The 14,447-nt window shown below is 51.9% G+C and overlaps 1 protein-coding gene across 2 annotated transcripts in view; it reads right to left on the bottom strand.

Annotated features, from left to right (window-relative positions):
* GGA2 (golgi associated, gamma adaptin ear containing, ARF binding protein 2) overlaps positions 1-14,447 on the bottom strand; it is a 37,774-nt gene that overhangs the window by 12,441 nt on the left and 10,886 nt on the right. For both annotated transcript variants that reach the window (XM_047780311.1, XM_047780310.1), the window contains exons 3-9: positions 13,063-13,138; positions 11,459-11,557; positions 9,019-9,142; positions 8,080-8,183; positions 6,120-6,200; positions 5,455-5,592; positions 939-1,020 (exon numbers count right to left, since the gene is read on the bottom strand). In XM_047780311.1, the coding sequence (XP_047636267.1) occupies positions 939-1,020; positions 5,455-5,592; positions 6,120-6,200; positions 8,080-8,183; positions 9,019-9,142; positions 11,459-11,557; positions 13,063-13,138 (704 nt within the window). The remainder of the gene's footprint in view (positions 1-938; positions 1,021-5,454; positions 5,593-6,119; positions 6,201-8,079; positions 8,184-9,018; positions 9,143-11,458; positions 11,558-13,062; positions 13,139-14,447) is intronic.

The raw sequence follows: 14,447 nt of genomic DNA, 5'->3' as shown, positions 1-14,447 counted from the left end.
CCATGAGGTTGCAGTTCGATCCCTGTGAGCTGTGGTGTAGGTCACAGACACAGCTCGGATCCTGCGTTGCTGTGGCTCTGGCGTAGGACAGCAGCTGTAGCTCTGATTCGACCCCTAGCCTAGGAGCCTCCATATGCCTATGCCCCAGGTGGGGCCCTAAAATGCAAAAAAAAAAAAGAAAGAGAAAGACTTAAATATCAACCAACTACAAAGCATGTTCTTTTTTTTTTTTCTTTTTGGTTCTGATTTAGAACAAACTTAAGAAAGGAGAGGGGGCAGGATCAGCAAGAGATGATTAAAGAGAGAAATGCCCAGGACAATCTCAACACTGACCAATTACTTTGAAATGTTCGGAATTTGCTTAAAGATAGAATTGCGGTGTGAGGGGGAGTACAGAGGGAGCCCATAGTACAGATAAGACAAGATCAAAAGACTGGCCCGGCGTTGGTAATTATTAACAAAAGGTGAAGAGTACCTGGGAACAGAGTAAATCCCTGTTATGTGTTTTCCGATTCCCCCTAAGTTTTAAATGTTTCAACACCTGTGCAGGTAGGTACTACGGGTGTCTACCCTCCCTCTCACTGGCATCGGCTCTCGCAGGCTCCCCACGCAGGCCCTGGAGGCAGTCGAGTGTGCCCCTCTCGGCTGATTCTAGGCCCCCTGCCTTACTCCAGGCCCTCCGTGCTATCTGCTCCTTTTTCTATCCCCCTCGTGCCCAGTCTACACGCTAAGTTTCCACCCCTTCCTATGTTTTCAGACCTGCGGCAGATTTCTTGCTCACGTCTAGATTCTTCCAGAAATCAGAAGAATCAGCTCAGGCCACGCCCTCCCAAGCCCAACCACCATAAAGCCCAGAGGGCCCTGTCTTGCACAGATAGCGGGAGGCCCCGTGTCTGGCACTCTGGGGTGCTGTCTACACCAGAGACTAAGACAGTTACCGAGTGCGTCGTCATCGTCGGTGGTGTCACTTGCCAGCCGGAACAGGGTGGGCCGAAGCTTTTCACACCTCTCATACACGACCTAGAAAACAGAGCTTGTGGGAGTTCCTGTCATGGCTCAGTGGTTTACCAACCCGACTAGCATTCATGAGGACGAGAGAGTTCGATCCCCAGCCTCGTTCAGTGGGTTAAGGATCCAGCGTTGCCATGAGCTCTGGTGTAGGTCGAAGACATGGCTTGGATCTTGCGTTGCTGTGGCTGCGGCTGCAGCGTAGGCCGGCAGCTGTAGCTCCGATTCGACCCCTAACCTGGGAACCTCCACATGTCTTGAATGCAGCCCTAAAAAAGAAAAGAACCAAAAAAAAAAAAAAAAAAACAAAACAGAGCTTGTTCACCACACACACCCAGGCCCCGCAGCAGGGCCAGACTGCCTCCAACAAGTAGGCAGCAGAGTCTGGACATGCAGGAGTTCTCCTTGTCCTGTCCCAAATTTATGACTGCAGGTGTCAAGAAAGAGAGCAGTTACAGTTTCAGAGGTATGTGCTACAAGCATGATTTTTTTTTTTTTTTTTTTTTTGCTGTGCCCATAGCATACGAATTTCCCAGGCCAGGACTGTATCCAAACCACAGTTGTGACCTCTACCACGGCTGTGGCAATGCCAGATCCTTAACCTGCTAGACCACAGCAGGAACTCCCTACAATTATGATTTTTAAAAAACAGTTTAAAGGAGTTCCCTGGTGGCTTAGCAGTTTAAGGACCTGGTGGTGTCACTGCTGTGGCTCTCAGGTTGCAGCCCTGGCCTGGGAATTTTCACAAGCCATGCGTGCAGCCAAAAAAATTTTTTATTTTATTTATTTATTTTTTATTTTGCTTTTTAGGGTCACGCCCGCAGCATATGGAGGTTCCCAGACTAGGGGTCTAATTGGAGCTCCAAGTGCCGGCCTACACCACAGCCACAGCAACGTGGGATCTGAGCCACATCTGCAACCTACACCCCAGCTCACAGCAATGCCGGATCCTTCACCCACTGAGCGAGGCCAGGGATCAAACCTGCAACCTCATGGTTCCTAGTCGGATTTGTTTCCACTGCGCCACAGCGGGAACTCTCCCCCCCCCCAAAAAAAAACTTTAAATAAATTTAAAACAGTTTAAAAGGTGACAAAAGACCTTAGTTCAGAAAATAATCCAGCGTCTCACTCTTCAAGCTCCTTTCTCTTTAAAGCCTGCCATGCCACCAGTGCTCTAACAAAGGGAGGCTCTGCAGCAACCGTCCTGCTGGAGGACTAACAGCCAAACTTCCCACCCAGCTCTTGTCTGGTGCCAGCACTCCCTTTACAAGACTCCCACGATGCCTACACGGGTTCCCCAGAGCTCAACCTCATCCTGCAGGAGCCCCTGGGAAAGCTCACGCTCCGCACAAGTTCACCCACCACATACTGTTGGGGAAGGGATTCCGAGTCTTGGGCTTCCTGCCTTGCAAGGAAGCTCAATGAAGTGATTTCACACTGCAGGCCTCCCTCGGACGGTAGCCCCCGTCCCCAGGACTGGTGAGATGTCACATCTGACTGGTGAGTCTGGGAGAGGCAGCAGGAAGGAACCGCTTCCTCCTGCTTTGCTCTTGAGAGCTACCTGCTCAGGGAGAGAGAGGCCCACCTTCAGCTCTGCTCTCACCTGCGTGAAGGTGTGAAGAAGGACGCCCCTGGCCGGGAGAACGTGGTGCACGACCATCAAGGTGGCCAGTGAACCCGCCTGATGCCAGGGTCCAGGATTAGGAAGCCACTTGCCGACACCCATCTACCCACAGTTTCCACAGTCAGCTCTACCCACTATAAAGATCAAGTTGTGGCGTTCCCATTGTGGCTTAGTGGGGAACAAACCCGATTAGCATCCAAGAGGATGAAGGTTCGATCCCTGGCCCTGCTCGGTGGGCTGGGGATCCGGCGTTGCCGTGAGCTGTGGTGTAGGTCAGACACGGCTCGAATCCGAGTCGCTGTGGCTGTGGTGGATGCCGGCAGCAGTAGCTCCAATGTGACCCCTAGCCTGGGAATTTCCATATGCCGCAGATGTGGCCCTAAAAAGCAAAACAACAACAACAAAAAAAGATGGAGTTTTGTTTCTTGTCCTACCTCTCCTGCCTCGGAACTGGTTATCATAGGCAGGGGGGAGCCATGCTGTTGAAGGCCCTACACCCCAAGCTTCCTGAGGGGCTCTGGTGCAAGCTCACCTCAGGGATGAGCTTCGCTCTGTCTGCCTGCCCCGAGCCTGGCAACCCTGCTGAGCGCTGTCTGCCACCTCCAGCCCCAGGAGGCCGGCCACCAACCCCAGTCACAGCCGACTGACAGAGGAGGGAGACACAGGAGGCAAAGCAAATAGAGCTTTCTCTCAGGAAGTGGGCAAGGCGCCGGGTCATTTCTGATAACCTTGGGACATGGAAGGACAGAGAAACGAAGGAGCTATGCGAAGGTCACCTTTCCCAGGCAGAGAGGTCTAAGCAACTGAAATGCAGAGAGAGAGAATGAACAGAGCTGTGGAGGGGGCAGGAGCGCGGAACGCCGAGACTGAGCGTGGAACGCAGGCCTCCGAGATGGTGGTGCTGCTACTGCCTGTCTACACCGCGGGCTGCGCTCTCAGCCATGGCGCCGAAAGCAGAAGCACAAAGAAAAAGGGTAACAGGAACTTCAAAATGTTAACCTTTGGCTTCAAAAGACACTGTCGAGACAGTCAAAAGACAACCCAGGGAGTTCCCGTCATGGCGTGGCGGAAGTGAATCCAACTAGGAACCATGAGGTTACGGGTTCCATCCCCGGCCTTGCTCAGTGGGTGAAGGATCCAGCGTTGCCATGAGCTGTGATATAGGTTGCAAACTTGGCTCGGATCTGGTGTTGCTGTGGCTATGGTGTACGCCAGCAGCTGTAGCTCCAATTAGACCCCTAGCCTGAGATCTAAGAGGGTGCAGCCCTGAAAAGCAAAAAAAAAAAAAAAAAAAAAAAAAAAAGACAACCCAGGAAACAGGGAAAAACTGTCTGATAAGGGACTGGTGTCCAGGATATGCAAAGAACTCTGAAAATGTTCTAGTTAGGGAGTTCCCGTCATGGCTCAGCAGTAACGAATGCGCCGAGGATCCCTGGGCTCCATCCCTGGCCTCACTCAGTGGGTTAAGGATCCAGCGTGGCTGTGAGCTGTGGTGTAGGTCACAGAGGCAGCTCAGATCCTGCGTGGCTGTGGCTGTGGTGTAGGCTGGCAACTGGAGCTCCAATGCGACCCCTAGCCCAGGAACTTCCATATGCCGCAAGTGCGGCCCTAAAAACCAAAAACCAAAACAAAACAAAAGTTCGAGTTAGACAGTAGTGATGGTGGGGTCTCCTCGTGGTGCAGCAGGTTAAGCATCTGGCGATGTCACTGCAGCAGCTCAGGTTGCTGCTGTGGCACAGGCTTAATCCCTGGCCCTGGAACTTCTACATGCCGCTGGTGTGGCCAAAAAAAAAAAGGTGATAGTTGCTTTTATGTCATATAAATTCTCACTATGTATGTTAGGAAAAAAGGAAAAATCTCAAGATGTGTATATATGGACAAATGAGAACCCTCTACCCTGCTGTCAGAAACATGAAATGATGCGATCCCTTCGGAAAATAGGTTGGGGCAGCTTCTGAGAAAGCTAACAGCACACAGACCCTGTGACGCAGCAATCTTGCATGGAGGCATTTACCCAAGAGAAGGGAAGAGGTGCATTCACACAAAATCCTGCACGTCATTGTTTATCGCAGCTTAATTCACAGTCACCCAGAGCTGGAAACAACCCACATTTCCATCAAGAGATGAATGGGTACACATAATGTGGTGCACACACACCACAGGTTACCACTCAGCAATACAAAGGAGCAAACTCCTGATACGCAGCACGAATGGAGCTCAAATAATTTTGCCAAGGGGGAGACGCTGGACCAAAGAAAAAGAGAGTAACACTGCGTGATCCCATTTATAGAAGAATCTAGGGAGTATAAACTGACCAGCACGGAAGACAAACCAGCCGCTGCTTGGGGATGGAGAGAAAGGCAGGGACAGAAACAGGGAGGCCCGGAGGGAAGGAGGAAGCTCTGGGGGATGAGGGACATGTCTACACTTCGACGGTGTGGTGGCGTCTCGTTAAACCATCAGACACACTTTGGACACGCACGGACTTCTGGTGTGTCGGTGACACTCGGTGCTGCTGAACTTATCTTTAAGAAGCGCACCTGGGAGTTCCCGTCGTGGCTCAGTGGTTAGCGAATCCGACTGGGAACCATGAGGCTGCGGGTTCGATCCCTGGCCTTGCTCCGTGGGTGAAGGATCCGGCGTCGCCGTGAGCTGTGGTGTAGGTTACAGATGCGGCTCGGATCTGGCGCTGCTGTGGCTGTGGCATAGGCTGGCGGCTACAGCTCCGATTGGACCCCTAGCCTGGGAACCTCTGCAGGTGCGGCCCTAGAAATGGCAAAAAGACCAAAAAAAAAAAAGAAGAAGAAGAAGAAGAAGCGCACCTGCAAGGCCTCCTGGTCGGGCGGGGCCTGGCCTGGCCTGCGGTACCTGCTCAGCATTTCCTGCAGCACCTTCACGTGACTCCGTACTTCCTCCACGGCGCTCACCCTCTTGGACACCTTCTCTGATTTCTCCTGTTCCTTTTGGGAGACAGAGGATGGAGGTGAGGGAGCAAACACCCTGGATAGAGCCTCCACTAGAGTCGGGAAGGGGGCACTGCACGGTAGAAGGCTCAGGGAGGCCCCCCCAAACTCCGAGCAGATGCCGTGCTCCCTCAGTGGGGGAAGACAATGCTCAAAGCCTGGAATTCCTGGGACAGACAAGGCCATCTGGGGACCTGGGATCCACTCCTCTGTTCCACCAAGGCACAGATTCCCAAACCGGGATGCTGTCTACACCATACCGGTCACTGGGACAGAAACTGGTGTCAGCGGAATGCCTTGAGCTCCCAGACAGAGGACATGGGACGCGCACAGCAGCACGGCCACCACCTTGCCACTCTTCGGGGAGTCCCAGGCTGGGCCTGATTCAGGGCTAGGGGGCCGTCCCTTCTCCCAGCCGACGGTGCACCCACACCCTCGAGCACACCCACAGACGCCGTCCAGTGCTGTCAAATGCTGTCCCCTGTCAAATGCCAGTTCTGCAGAACCCCCTGGAAAATACCCACCTCCCTGACCAAATTCTTGATCAGCCGGTTTGCAGCCTGAAGATCCTCAGGGTGGTTGCTCTTCAGAAGCCTTGTCAGAAGCTGAACAGGGAACAAGACTTGGTGAAACCACCTCCCTCTGGGTCAAATGGCCCAAGGTGACAGCACCAGCAACAGTGGAACGGACACTACAAACAGCTCTCACGTTTCATATGAGTTACCTTGACAAACCCTCACAATAACCTAGGTATTGTGACCATCCCCAGAGACCACCAGTTTTCAATGAGGGCATCTGGCAAAGTCCCACGGATATTTTTGGTTGTCACCACGCAGGGGGCAGGGTTGGGGGAGTAGGTGCTACTGGCATCTAGTGGGCGGAGGCTAGGAGTAACCGTAATCCTACAATGCAGAACATCCCCCCAGTAAGAAAGGTCACTGGGGAGTTCCCGTCGTGGCTCAGTGGTGAAGGAACTCCACTAATATCCATGAGGACGCAGGTTCGATCCCTGGCCTCACTCAGTGGGTTAAGGAGCCGGTGTTGCCATGAGCTGTGGTGTAGGTTGCAGATGCAGCTCGGATCCCACGTTGCTGTGGCTCTGGTGTAGGCTTGGCAGCTACAGCTCCGATTCGACCCCTAGCCTGGGAACCTCCATGTGCCGCGGGAGCGGACCAAGAAATAGCTAAAAAGACAAAAAAAAAAAAGAAAGAAAGAAAGAAAGTTCACTGGCCCAACACGTCAATAGCGCTGAGGCTGTCTTGGACTGCACACTCGGACACGACAGACCTTGGCAATCTCGTCCACTCTATTCCCAATGCCAGAATGCCTGGCACACAGGAGTCGCTCCATCTTTGTTGGATGATGTCAGGAAAGATGGAGACACGGAGCCTCAGGGTCTAAGCAGCCACCCGAGAAGACCCAAGACTTTCTGTCTCAGAAGTCACGCCACATCCCCTCCCCAACTCCCCACCCTGCCCCCACAGGGGTCAGGCACCCCTAGGAGAGGAGCCAGAGGGAAGGGCTGCCCAGAACCTAGCCCAACCCTGCTGGTTCTGCCCATAGCCAGCACCTGGATCTCAGGGAAGGGTACAGCTGGAAGGGATGGCTGAAGGGCACAGGGGACCAAAGGAGATGCATGCTCGGACTGGATTCTTCCTGGTACCACTCATCTGACTCTGTGAGAGACCAAAGGCTGCAACGATCAGGAGCACTGCCACCTCTCAGCGGCACCCCAGCATTATCCCGGGGTCTTGGTAGGTTCAGACCACTTTGTTTTTTCTTTCTTTCTTTTTTTTTTTTGTCTTTTTAGGGCTGCATCCGCAGCATATGGAAGTTCCTGGGTTACGGGTCGAACTGGAGCTACAGCTGCTGGCCTGCACCACAGCTGTAGCAATGTGGGATCATGGCAATGCTGGATCCTTAACCTACAGAGTGAGGCCAGGGATCGAACCTGCGTCCTCATGGATACTAGTCGAGCTCATTACCGCTGAGCCACGACGGGAACTCCCCACCTTGCTTTTTCCCTTCCCTCTTCTTATTGGTGTCTGAAAAGCAAGGATTCGAGGAGGCAGTCATGGAAGGAAAACGGGTGAGATCAGGTTCACTGACACTAAAAAGATCTGAGCCAACACAACGAGCAATTCTTTGCTCCCCGTTATTCTCCCCCATCGCCACACGCTGTGACCGACCACCCAACCCACATTGCCCACCTGCGTTACCCCTTCGTACCTTCTTCCCCTCAGACATTCAACAGAGAACGTGGAAGATACAAAGAACGGGGCCCTTACGACTCGGCCTTCGCAGGAAGAAAGCATCCAGACCTTACACCCCCTCACTCGTGAGAGCCTGCTCCAGAGAGGACGCACAACCCCCATCCCCACACCCTCCCAAACTTTGGTGTGGGGACCAGGGGAGTCCCTAAAAGAAGGGCTCTGGTCAGACTCCAGGTCAGCCACTAAGGGCAGTGAGAAAGAAGCATCTCACCTTGGACTTTTCTTCGTCAGCATCAAAGATGGAACTCTTGGGCCAGGGAGAAGGTGGGGGCAAGATCTTATCCACTGGTAGTTTAGGGTCTTGCTTTATGATTCCTAAAACATCCAATTCATGAAGTTAACATACTGATGTAGGTTCCACTGTAAAGTGGATTCAGCAGGATCCACTCTAAAGTCCCTGGATCCCAAGGTCCCTCCTGGAAAACACTGTCAACAACCTTCAAGGGACACACCCAGAATATGATCAAGGCTCTGCATCCTCCCTCGGGAGAATCCGCAGAATTGGCACAAAGAGCAGGAGGTCAGAGCCACCTAAATCGGGGCAGAAGCAGACCCTAAGGCTAGCGGTCTGAGGGCCTTAACGCCATAAAAATACGGATCATTTTCTGCAGGTGCATAACCTCCCAGGGCCCAGAAATTACTATAGGATCCCTGATGATTCTAAAAATGTTACAAGAGTGCATGCGACAGGGGAAGAAAATAGTTCATCCTGAATCCAGGTTACTCCAAAAGGAATGTGGGCTCCCAGCTTCCATCCAGGACACAGTTTGGGGCGCCCACCAACACCAGAGGACTCGGCTCATCCTCCAAGGGCCTTACAAAAAGAGAGCGGGAAAGGTCGGATGTCCCACTGAGATCCTCTCCCCAGAAGGGACGCCTCACGCTGCTGGGGAAAGGACCCACAAAATGGTTATCCTCAGAGCAGTGGTGAAACCCTACTACTGCTAGAAAAAAAGAACAGGCAAGAAAAGCCTCCGTCTCTGGGGGAAGGGGCAGGGACATGAACTGGGCCCAGAGCTGAGCTGGGGTGGGGCAGGATTACAGAAGATCTCCAGCTCTCACCTCCCCCCCAAATGCCAAAGCGTACAATAAAGCAAGAAGGACCAGCTACTGTGAGAAAGGAATGTGACGTGGGTCACAGTAGCCGGACCTTGCTTCTTCAGCATCTGATAAGCATCCCGAATCTTGATGTCTTCGGGAAACCAGACGGTCCAACTGTAGAGTATTTCAATGATTCTTCCTTTAACTTTTTCTGTGGTCCAGGAGCCCAGGTACTGAAGACAGAAAGGAAAGAATTGTAGCACTGGAAGGGACTAGGAGACGGCCCAGCCCACACTTATCACTATAGAGATGGCTGCGGAGGCCCAGGGAAGTGAGCTGCCCAAGGCTGGGTGGGCACTGAGGCACCACGAGAGGCCCAACAACGTGGCACCCAGTCCCGGCACTCTTTCTGGGTTTCAAGGAGTCGACCTCCAAAGCCAGTGAAATTAAATCCCACCATTTACTCCCCTGTGTTAGAACCACTGGGAACACTCATTTTTTGACTCGAGCAAGTGTAGAATCGAAGAACATGTTGGGAATGAAAATAAGGTGCAGTGAAAGGAATGACTGAAACTCAAATATTCTGAATCATTTCCTTTTTATGGTAGGGCTACACCTGCAGCATATGGAGGTTCCCAGGCAAGGGGTCAGATCGGAGCTGTACCCAGCAGCTGGCCTACACCACAGCCACAGCAGCTCGGGATCTGAGCCGCATCTGTGACCTACACCACAGCTCATGGCATCAGGGATCCTTAACCCACTGAGCGATTGCCAGGGATTGAACCTGCATCCCCATGGATACTAGTTGGATTCCTTTCCACTGGGCCACGACAGGAACTCCTGAATCATTATTTCTTTAAGATCCTTAAGATTAAATAAAAAGATTATGAAAAAAATTTTAGAGACCATATATTTGATCTTTGTCCTCAGTTCCTGACCCAAAATTTCAAAGACCTTGGGAACTGCCTGAGTGACAGCAACATCTTTTGTCATTCACAGGGAGTCCCCATGGACCATAGCAGAGTTTACACTAACCACTCCTGCTGGGCATTCAGTTTCAAGGGAGGGGCTGACCACATGATTAGAGGGGTGGAACTTTTATTCTCATCCCAATGCCTCCAAGAGAAGAGGGAGGCTAGACACTACGTTCAAGCACATGGCCGGAGATTAAACCAATCGTGCCCACATAATTCCCAATAAAAACGCTAGAACAGTGAGGTCCAGGGAGTTCTTGCTGCAGTTCAGCAGATTAAGCAGATTCAGCAGTTCGTGGATACCCAATTAGTATCCACGAGGATGTGGCTTCAATCCCTGGCCTTGCTCAGTGGGTTAAGGATCTGTGAGCTATGGTATAGGTCTTGAAAGCGGCTCAGATCTGCTGTGGCTGTGGTGTCCGCCGGCAGCTGCAGCTCCAATTCGATCCCTAGCCTGGGAATTTCCATATGCTGAAAATGCCGCTCTGAAAAGCAAACAAAAACCAAAAAACCCAAAAACAAACAAACAGGAGCTCTCGTTGTGGCAAAGAGGAAACGAATCTACTATCCATGAGGATTTGGGTTCCATCCCTGGCCTCACCCTGTGAGTTAAGGATCTAGTGTTGCCGTGAGCTGTGGTGTAAGTCACAGATGAGGCTCAGATCTGGCATGGCTGTGGCTGTGGTGTAGGCCCCTGATTCAGCCCCTAGCCTGGGAACTTCCATATGCCGCAGCCCTAAAAAAAAAAAAAAAAAAAGATACAGTGCTTTCCTGTTCTCTGTGACTCTTTGTAGTGAACTAAGGAATCTGGCACAGGGTGTCAGAGAAAAGGCTCGACTTGTAGCTGATTCGGCAGATGTGCAAACAGCATGGCCGTATCCAAAGCTCGAGGCTGATGTCTGAAGTAGACATAGTTTAGTTAGGACTGAGCTCTTAACTGTGGGGGTCTGTCCTAACTTTGGGGTAGTTATTGTCAGAAATGAATTAAAACAGAGGCCACAAAGGAGCTTCCTGGTGGCTTAGTGGCTTAAGGATCTGGCATTGTCACTGCCATGGCTCTGGTTACTGCTGTGGCATAGGTTCGATCACTTACCCAGGGACTTCCATGTGCCATGAGGGTGGCCAAAAAAAAAGGGACAGACAGTTGGTGTCAGAGAATTGCTGGGAAGTAGTGAAGGAAGATCCCATTAACATCGGTCACTCAAGAATGATGCCACTGTGACAGGAGCCAGGAGGAAAGGTACAGAGGACAAGGAAGGAAGGAAACTGAAAGCTACACCCGACATCTCCTGCTGTCTCTTCAAGGAAACCTGTGCCCACCAGCTAGAGTGCCTCATCCCCTCCAGGCCACCCATTTACAAGGCTATTTTCATTTTTTATTGATTTACTATGTTTTCAATTTTGGGGGGTCTGTGTTTTGGAGAGGAAAGAATGCACCTCTCAGCTCTCACACACCTGCGACAGGCGGGCAGCTTCTGCCCCAAGCAGACCCGTCTCTGGATCAAGAAGGGAGACGGGAGCCTGGAAGCTGGCGGGCGAGCGGCGCGGGGAACAGGGCCGGCCCCGGGCACTCACCTTCGGGGACAACACTTTGATGAGCTCATTCAGGAAGCGGAATTTGGCCACCTCGCTATGGAACTTCTCCCCACAGTGGTTCACACACATCTCCAGGACCTGCAGAGACACAGGACCCCCCGCCCATGACACATGGAAACCACTGGCTCCAGGGCTCATCTCAACTCTGGTAAGTATTTACTGGAACCATGGCTTAAGATTATGAGGACACTAAAGTTTGGAAGAAAGGGTGACACTTTCAGATTAAGAGTGCTTATTGGCTCTTGTGGTACCTGACAGGTTTGCGCCCAGCGAACAGCCGAGTGGGGTACTCAAGGTCAGCCCACTTTTTTTTTTTTTTTTTGTCTTTTTAGGCCCATACCCATGGCATATGGAGGTTCCCAGGCTAAGGCTCGAACTGGAGATGTAGCCTCTGGCCTATGCCACAGCCACAGTAACACCAGATCCGAGCCGCATCTGTGACCTACACCACAGCTCATGGCAACACCAGATCCTTAACCCACTGAGCAAGGCCAGGGATCGAACCCGAGTCCTCATGGATACTAGTCGGGTTCGTTAACCGCTGAGCCACAATGGTCACTCCAGATGGTCACTCCATCATCCCATCTCTTAAGACAATCCTTTGGGCAGGCGAATCTGGTCAAAGAATCACTTCCTCCTTTCTCCTTGGAGGCAGAAATCAGACATGTAATACCCAAGAACTGTTAAACCACGGGTTACCTGCTGGCACTCAAGTGACAAGGGGCCTATAAGGTCCCAAGTTTGGTCCACATTATTGTTTAACATTTCAAATTAGGGTTCCCATTGTGGCTCAGTGGTAACAAATCCGACAAGCATCCCTGAGGATGGGAGTTTGATCCTTGGCCTCGCTCAGTGGGTTAAGAATCTGGTGTTGAAGTTCCCATCATAATACAGAGGAAACGAATCCAACCAGGAACCACGAGGTTGCGGGTTCAATCCCTGGCCTTGTTCAGCGGGTCAAGGATCCAGCGCTGCTGTGAGCTGTGGTGTAGGTCGCAGATGCGACTTGGATATGGCATTGCTGTGGCTTTGGTGTAGGCCGGCAGCTGCAGCTCCAATTTGGCCCCAAGCCCGGGAACTTCCATATGCCACACATGCAGCCCTAAAAAGCAAAACAAAACAGAACAAAAAAAAAACACCATTTCAAATTAGTCACTGACACCGAAAAATTTGGAGAATTTATATGAAAGTCTAGATTTCTGGTTTCTCTTAAACAACAGGATATTCTAGCATCACTGGGCCCAAACTCACACTGGCAAGAGCCAGCTGGTCCTGCACTGCAGTTGCCCTCTTGACACTGGGCCCAGGCTCTCCAGGTCTTTGGTCCCCACCCAGCAACTCACTCACTTCTGTTACCCGTCTGGCCCTGTGGGCACCTGACCTTGCCAGCCCTGTCTAAAAAGCCTTCCTTTCCTTCTCACCAAGAGGGCCCAATGCTACTCTCTAGAAACAGATCTAGGAAGCAGGCAATCTGTGCCCAGAACTCCCCCAGCCTGCTGTCCTCAAGGGCAGTGAAGGTGAACCTCTCGGAGGCTCCCCTGCAGGGACACGAGAACTCAGGCAACACAGCAAGCCACACTCACCGTTAAGGCATAAAGAGCTTCTTTCTCTTGTGGAGACTGGATCTTGTGGGCCAGCAGCCAGGGCGTGTGGGTTGGGCTGAGGGAAGACAAAGACACCTGGGCTCAGGGCCGAGAGGAACACATCAGCGGGTCCGCCGTCGAAGACCGCTCTCCTCCGGGAGCCCGGCTCCCAGAGCGGCGGGGAGAAGTGACTGCACGTGGCCATGAAGGAGGCGGCTCCCAGCCACATCTTCCGGAGCTACCAGTTGCAGGGCACGCTGTCCTCTCCCCAGCCAACCCGGCCCCACCACCCCCAGCCCTGCATGTGACCAGGTTGCCAGCCTGTCATATAACCCAGTCAACGCTGGAGCGGAAGATGTCATTGCACTTCTCGCTCATGTCAAAAGGCCCAACATCTGCCTGGGGTGTGGGATGGAACTCCTGTGAAAGTGGATTGTGATGATCATTGCACAACTACGGGTGTGATAAATTCATTGGGTAATAAAACAAAACAACAACAAAAAAATGCCAACATCCAGCAACATGCAGCTAGAACAGCTGGATGAGTATCTCATTTCTGAAGTTCCTATCCAGATACTTGGGAAACCAAATTCAACAAAATCTTACCCCTTTTCGGCTTTCTCTTAAGAAAAATCACATTTAGGGAGTTCCCATCGTGGCGCAGTGGTTAACGGAATCTGATGAGGAGCCCTGACGTTGGGGGTTCGATCCCTGGCCCCACTCAGTGGGTGAAGGATCCAGCGTTGCCATGAGCTGCGGTGTAGGTCACAGATGAGGCTCAGATCCCAAGTTGTGGTGGCTGTGGTGTAGGCTGGCGGCTGCAGCTCTGATTCGACCCCTAGCCTGGGAACCTCCATGTGCTGCAGGAGTGGCCCCAGAAATGGCAAAAAAAAAAAAAAAAGAAAGAAAACTCACATGTAAGTTATGGAGAACACACTGATCTTCCACACTGCTGCCACATCCTACCCCTAACATTCACAGGTCTCCTCAGGAGTCATGTTTCCGAACACTATTTTATTTTATTTCATTATTTTTTTTTTGTCTTTTTGTCTCACGGCAACGCCGGATCCTTAACCTGCTGAGCAAGGGCAGGGATCGAACCCGCAACCTCATGGTTCCTAGTCGGATTCGCCAACCATTGCGCCACGACAGGAACTCCTGGAACACTATTTTATTTTATTTTATTTTATTTTTTTATTTTTTTTGTCTTTTTGCCATTTCTTTGGGCCACTCCCGCGGCATATGGAGGTTCCCAGGCTAGGGGTCGAATCGGAGCTGTAGCCACTGGCCTATGCCAGAGCCACAGCAACGCGGGATCCGAGCCGCGTCTGCAACCTACACCACAGCTCACGGCAATGCCGGATCGTTAACCCACTGAGCAAGGG

Source organism: Phacochoerus africanus, chromosome 5, assembly GCF_016906955.1.
Source record: "Phacochoerus africanus isolate WHEZ1 chromosome 5, ROS_Pafr_v1, whole genome shotgun sequence".
Lineage (NCBI taxonomy): Eukaryota > Metazoa > Chordata > Mammalia > Artiodactyla > Suidae > Phacochoerus > Phacochoerus africanus.
This window is presented reverse-complemented; position numbering and strand designations above follow the sequence as displayed.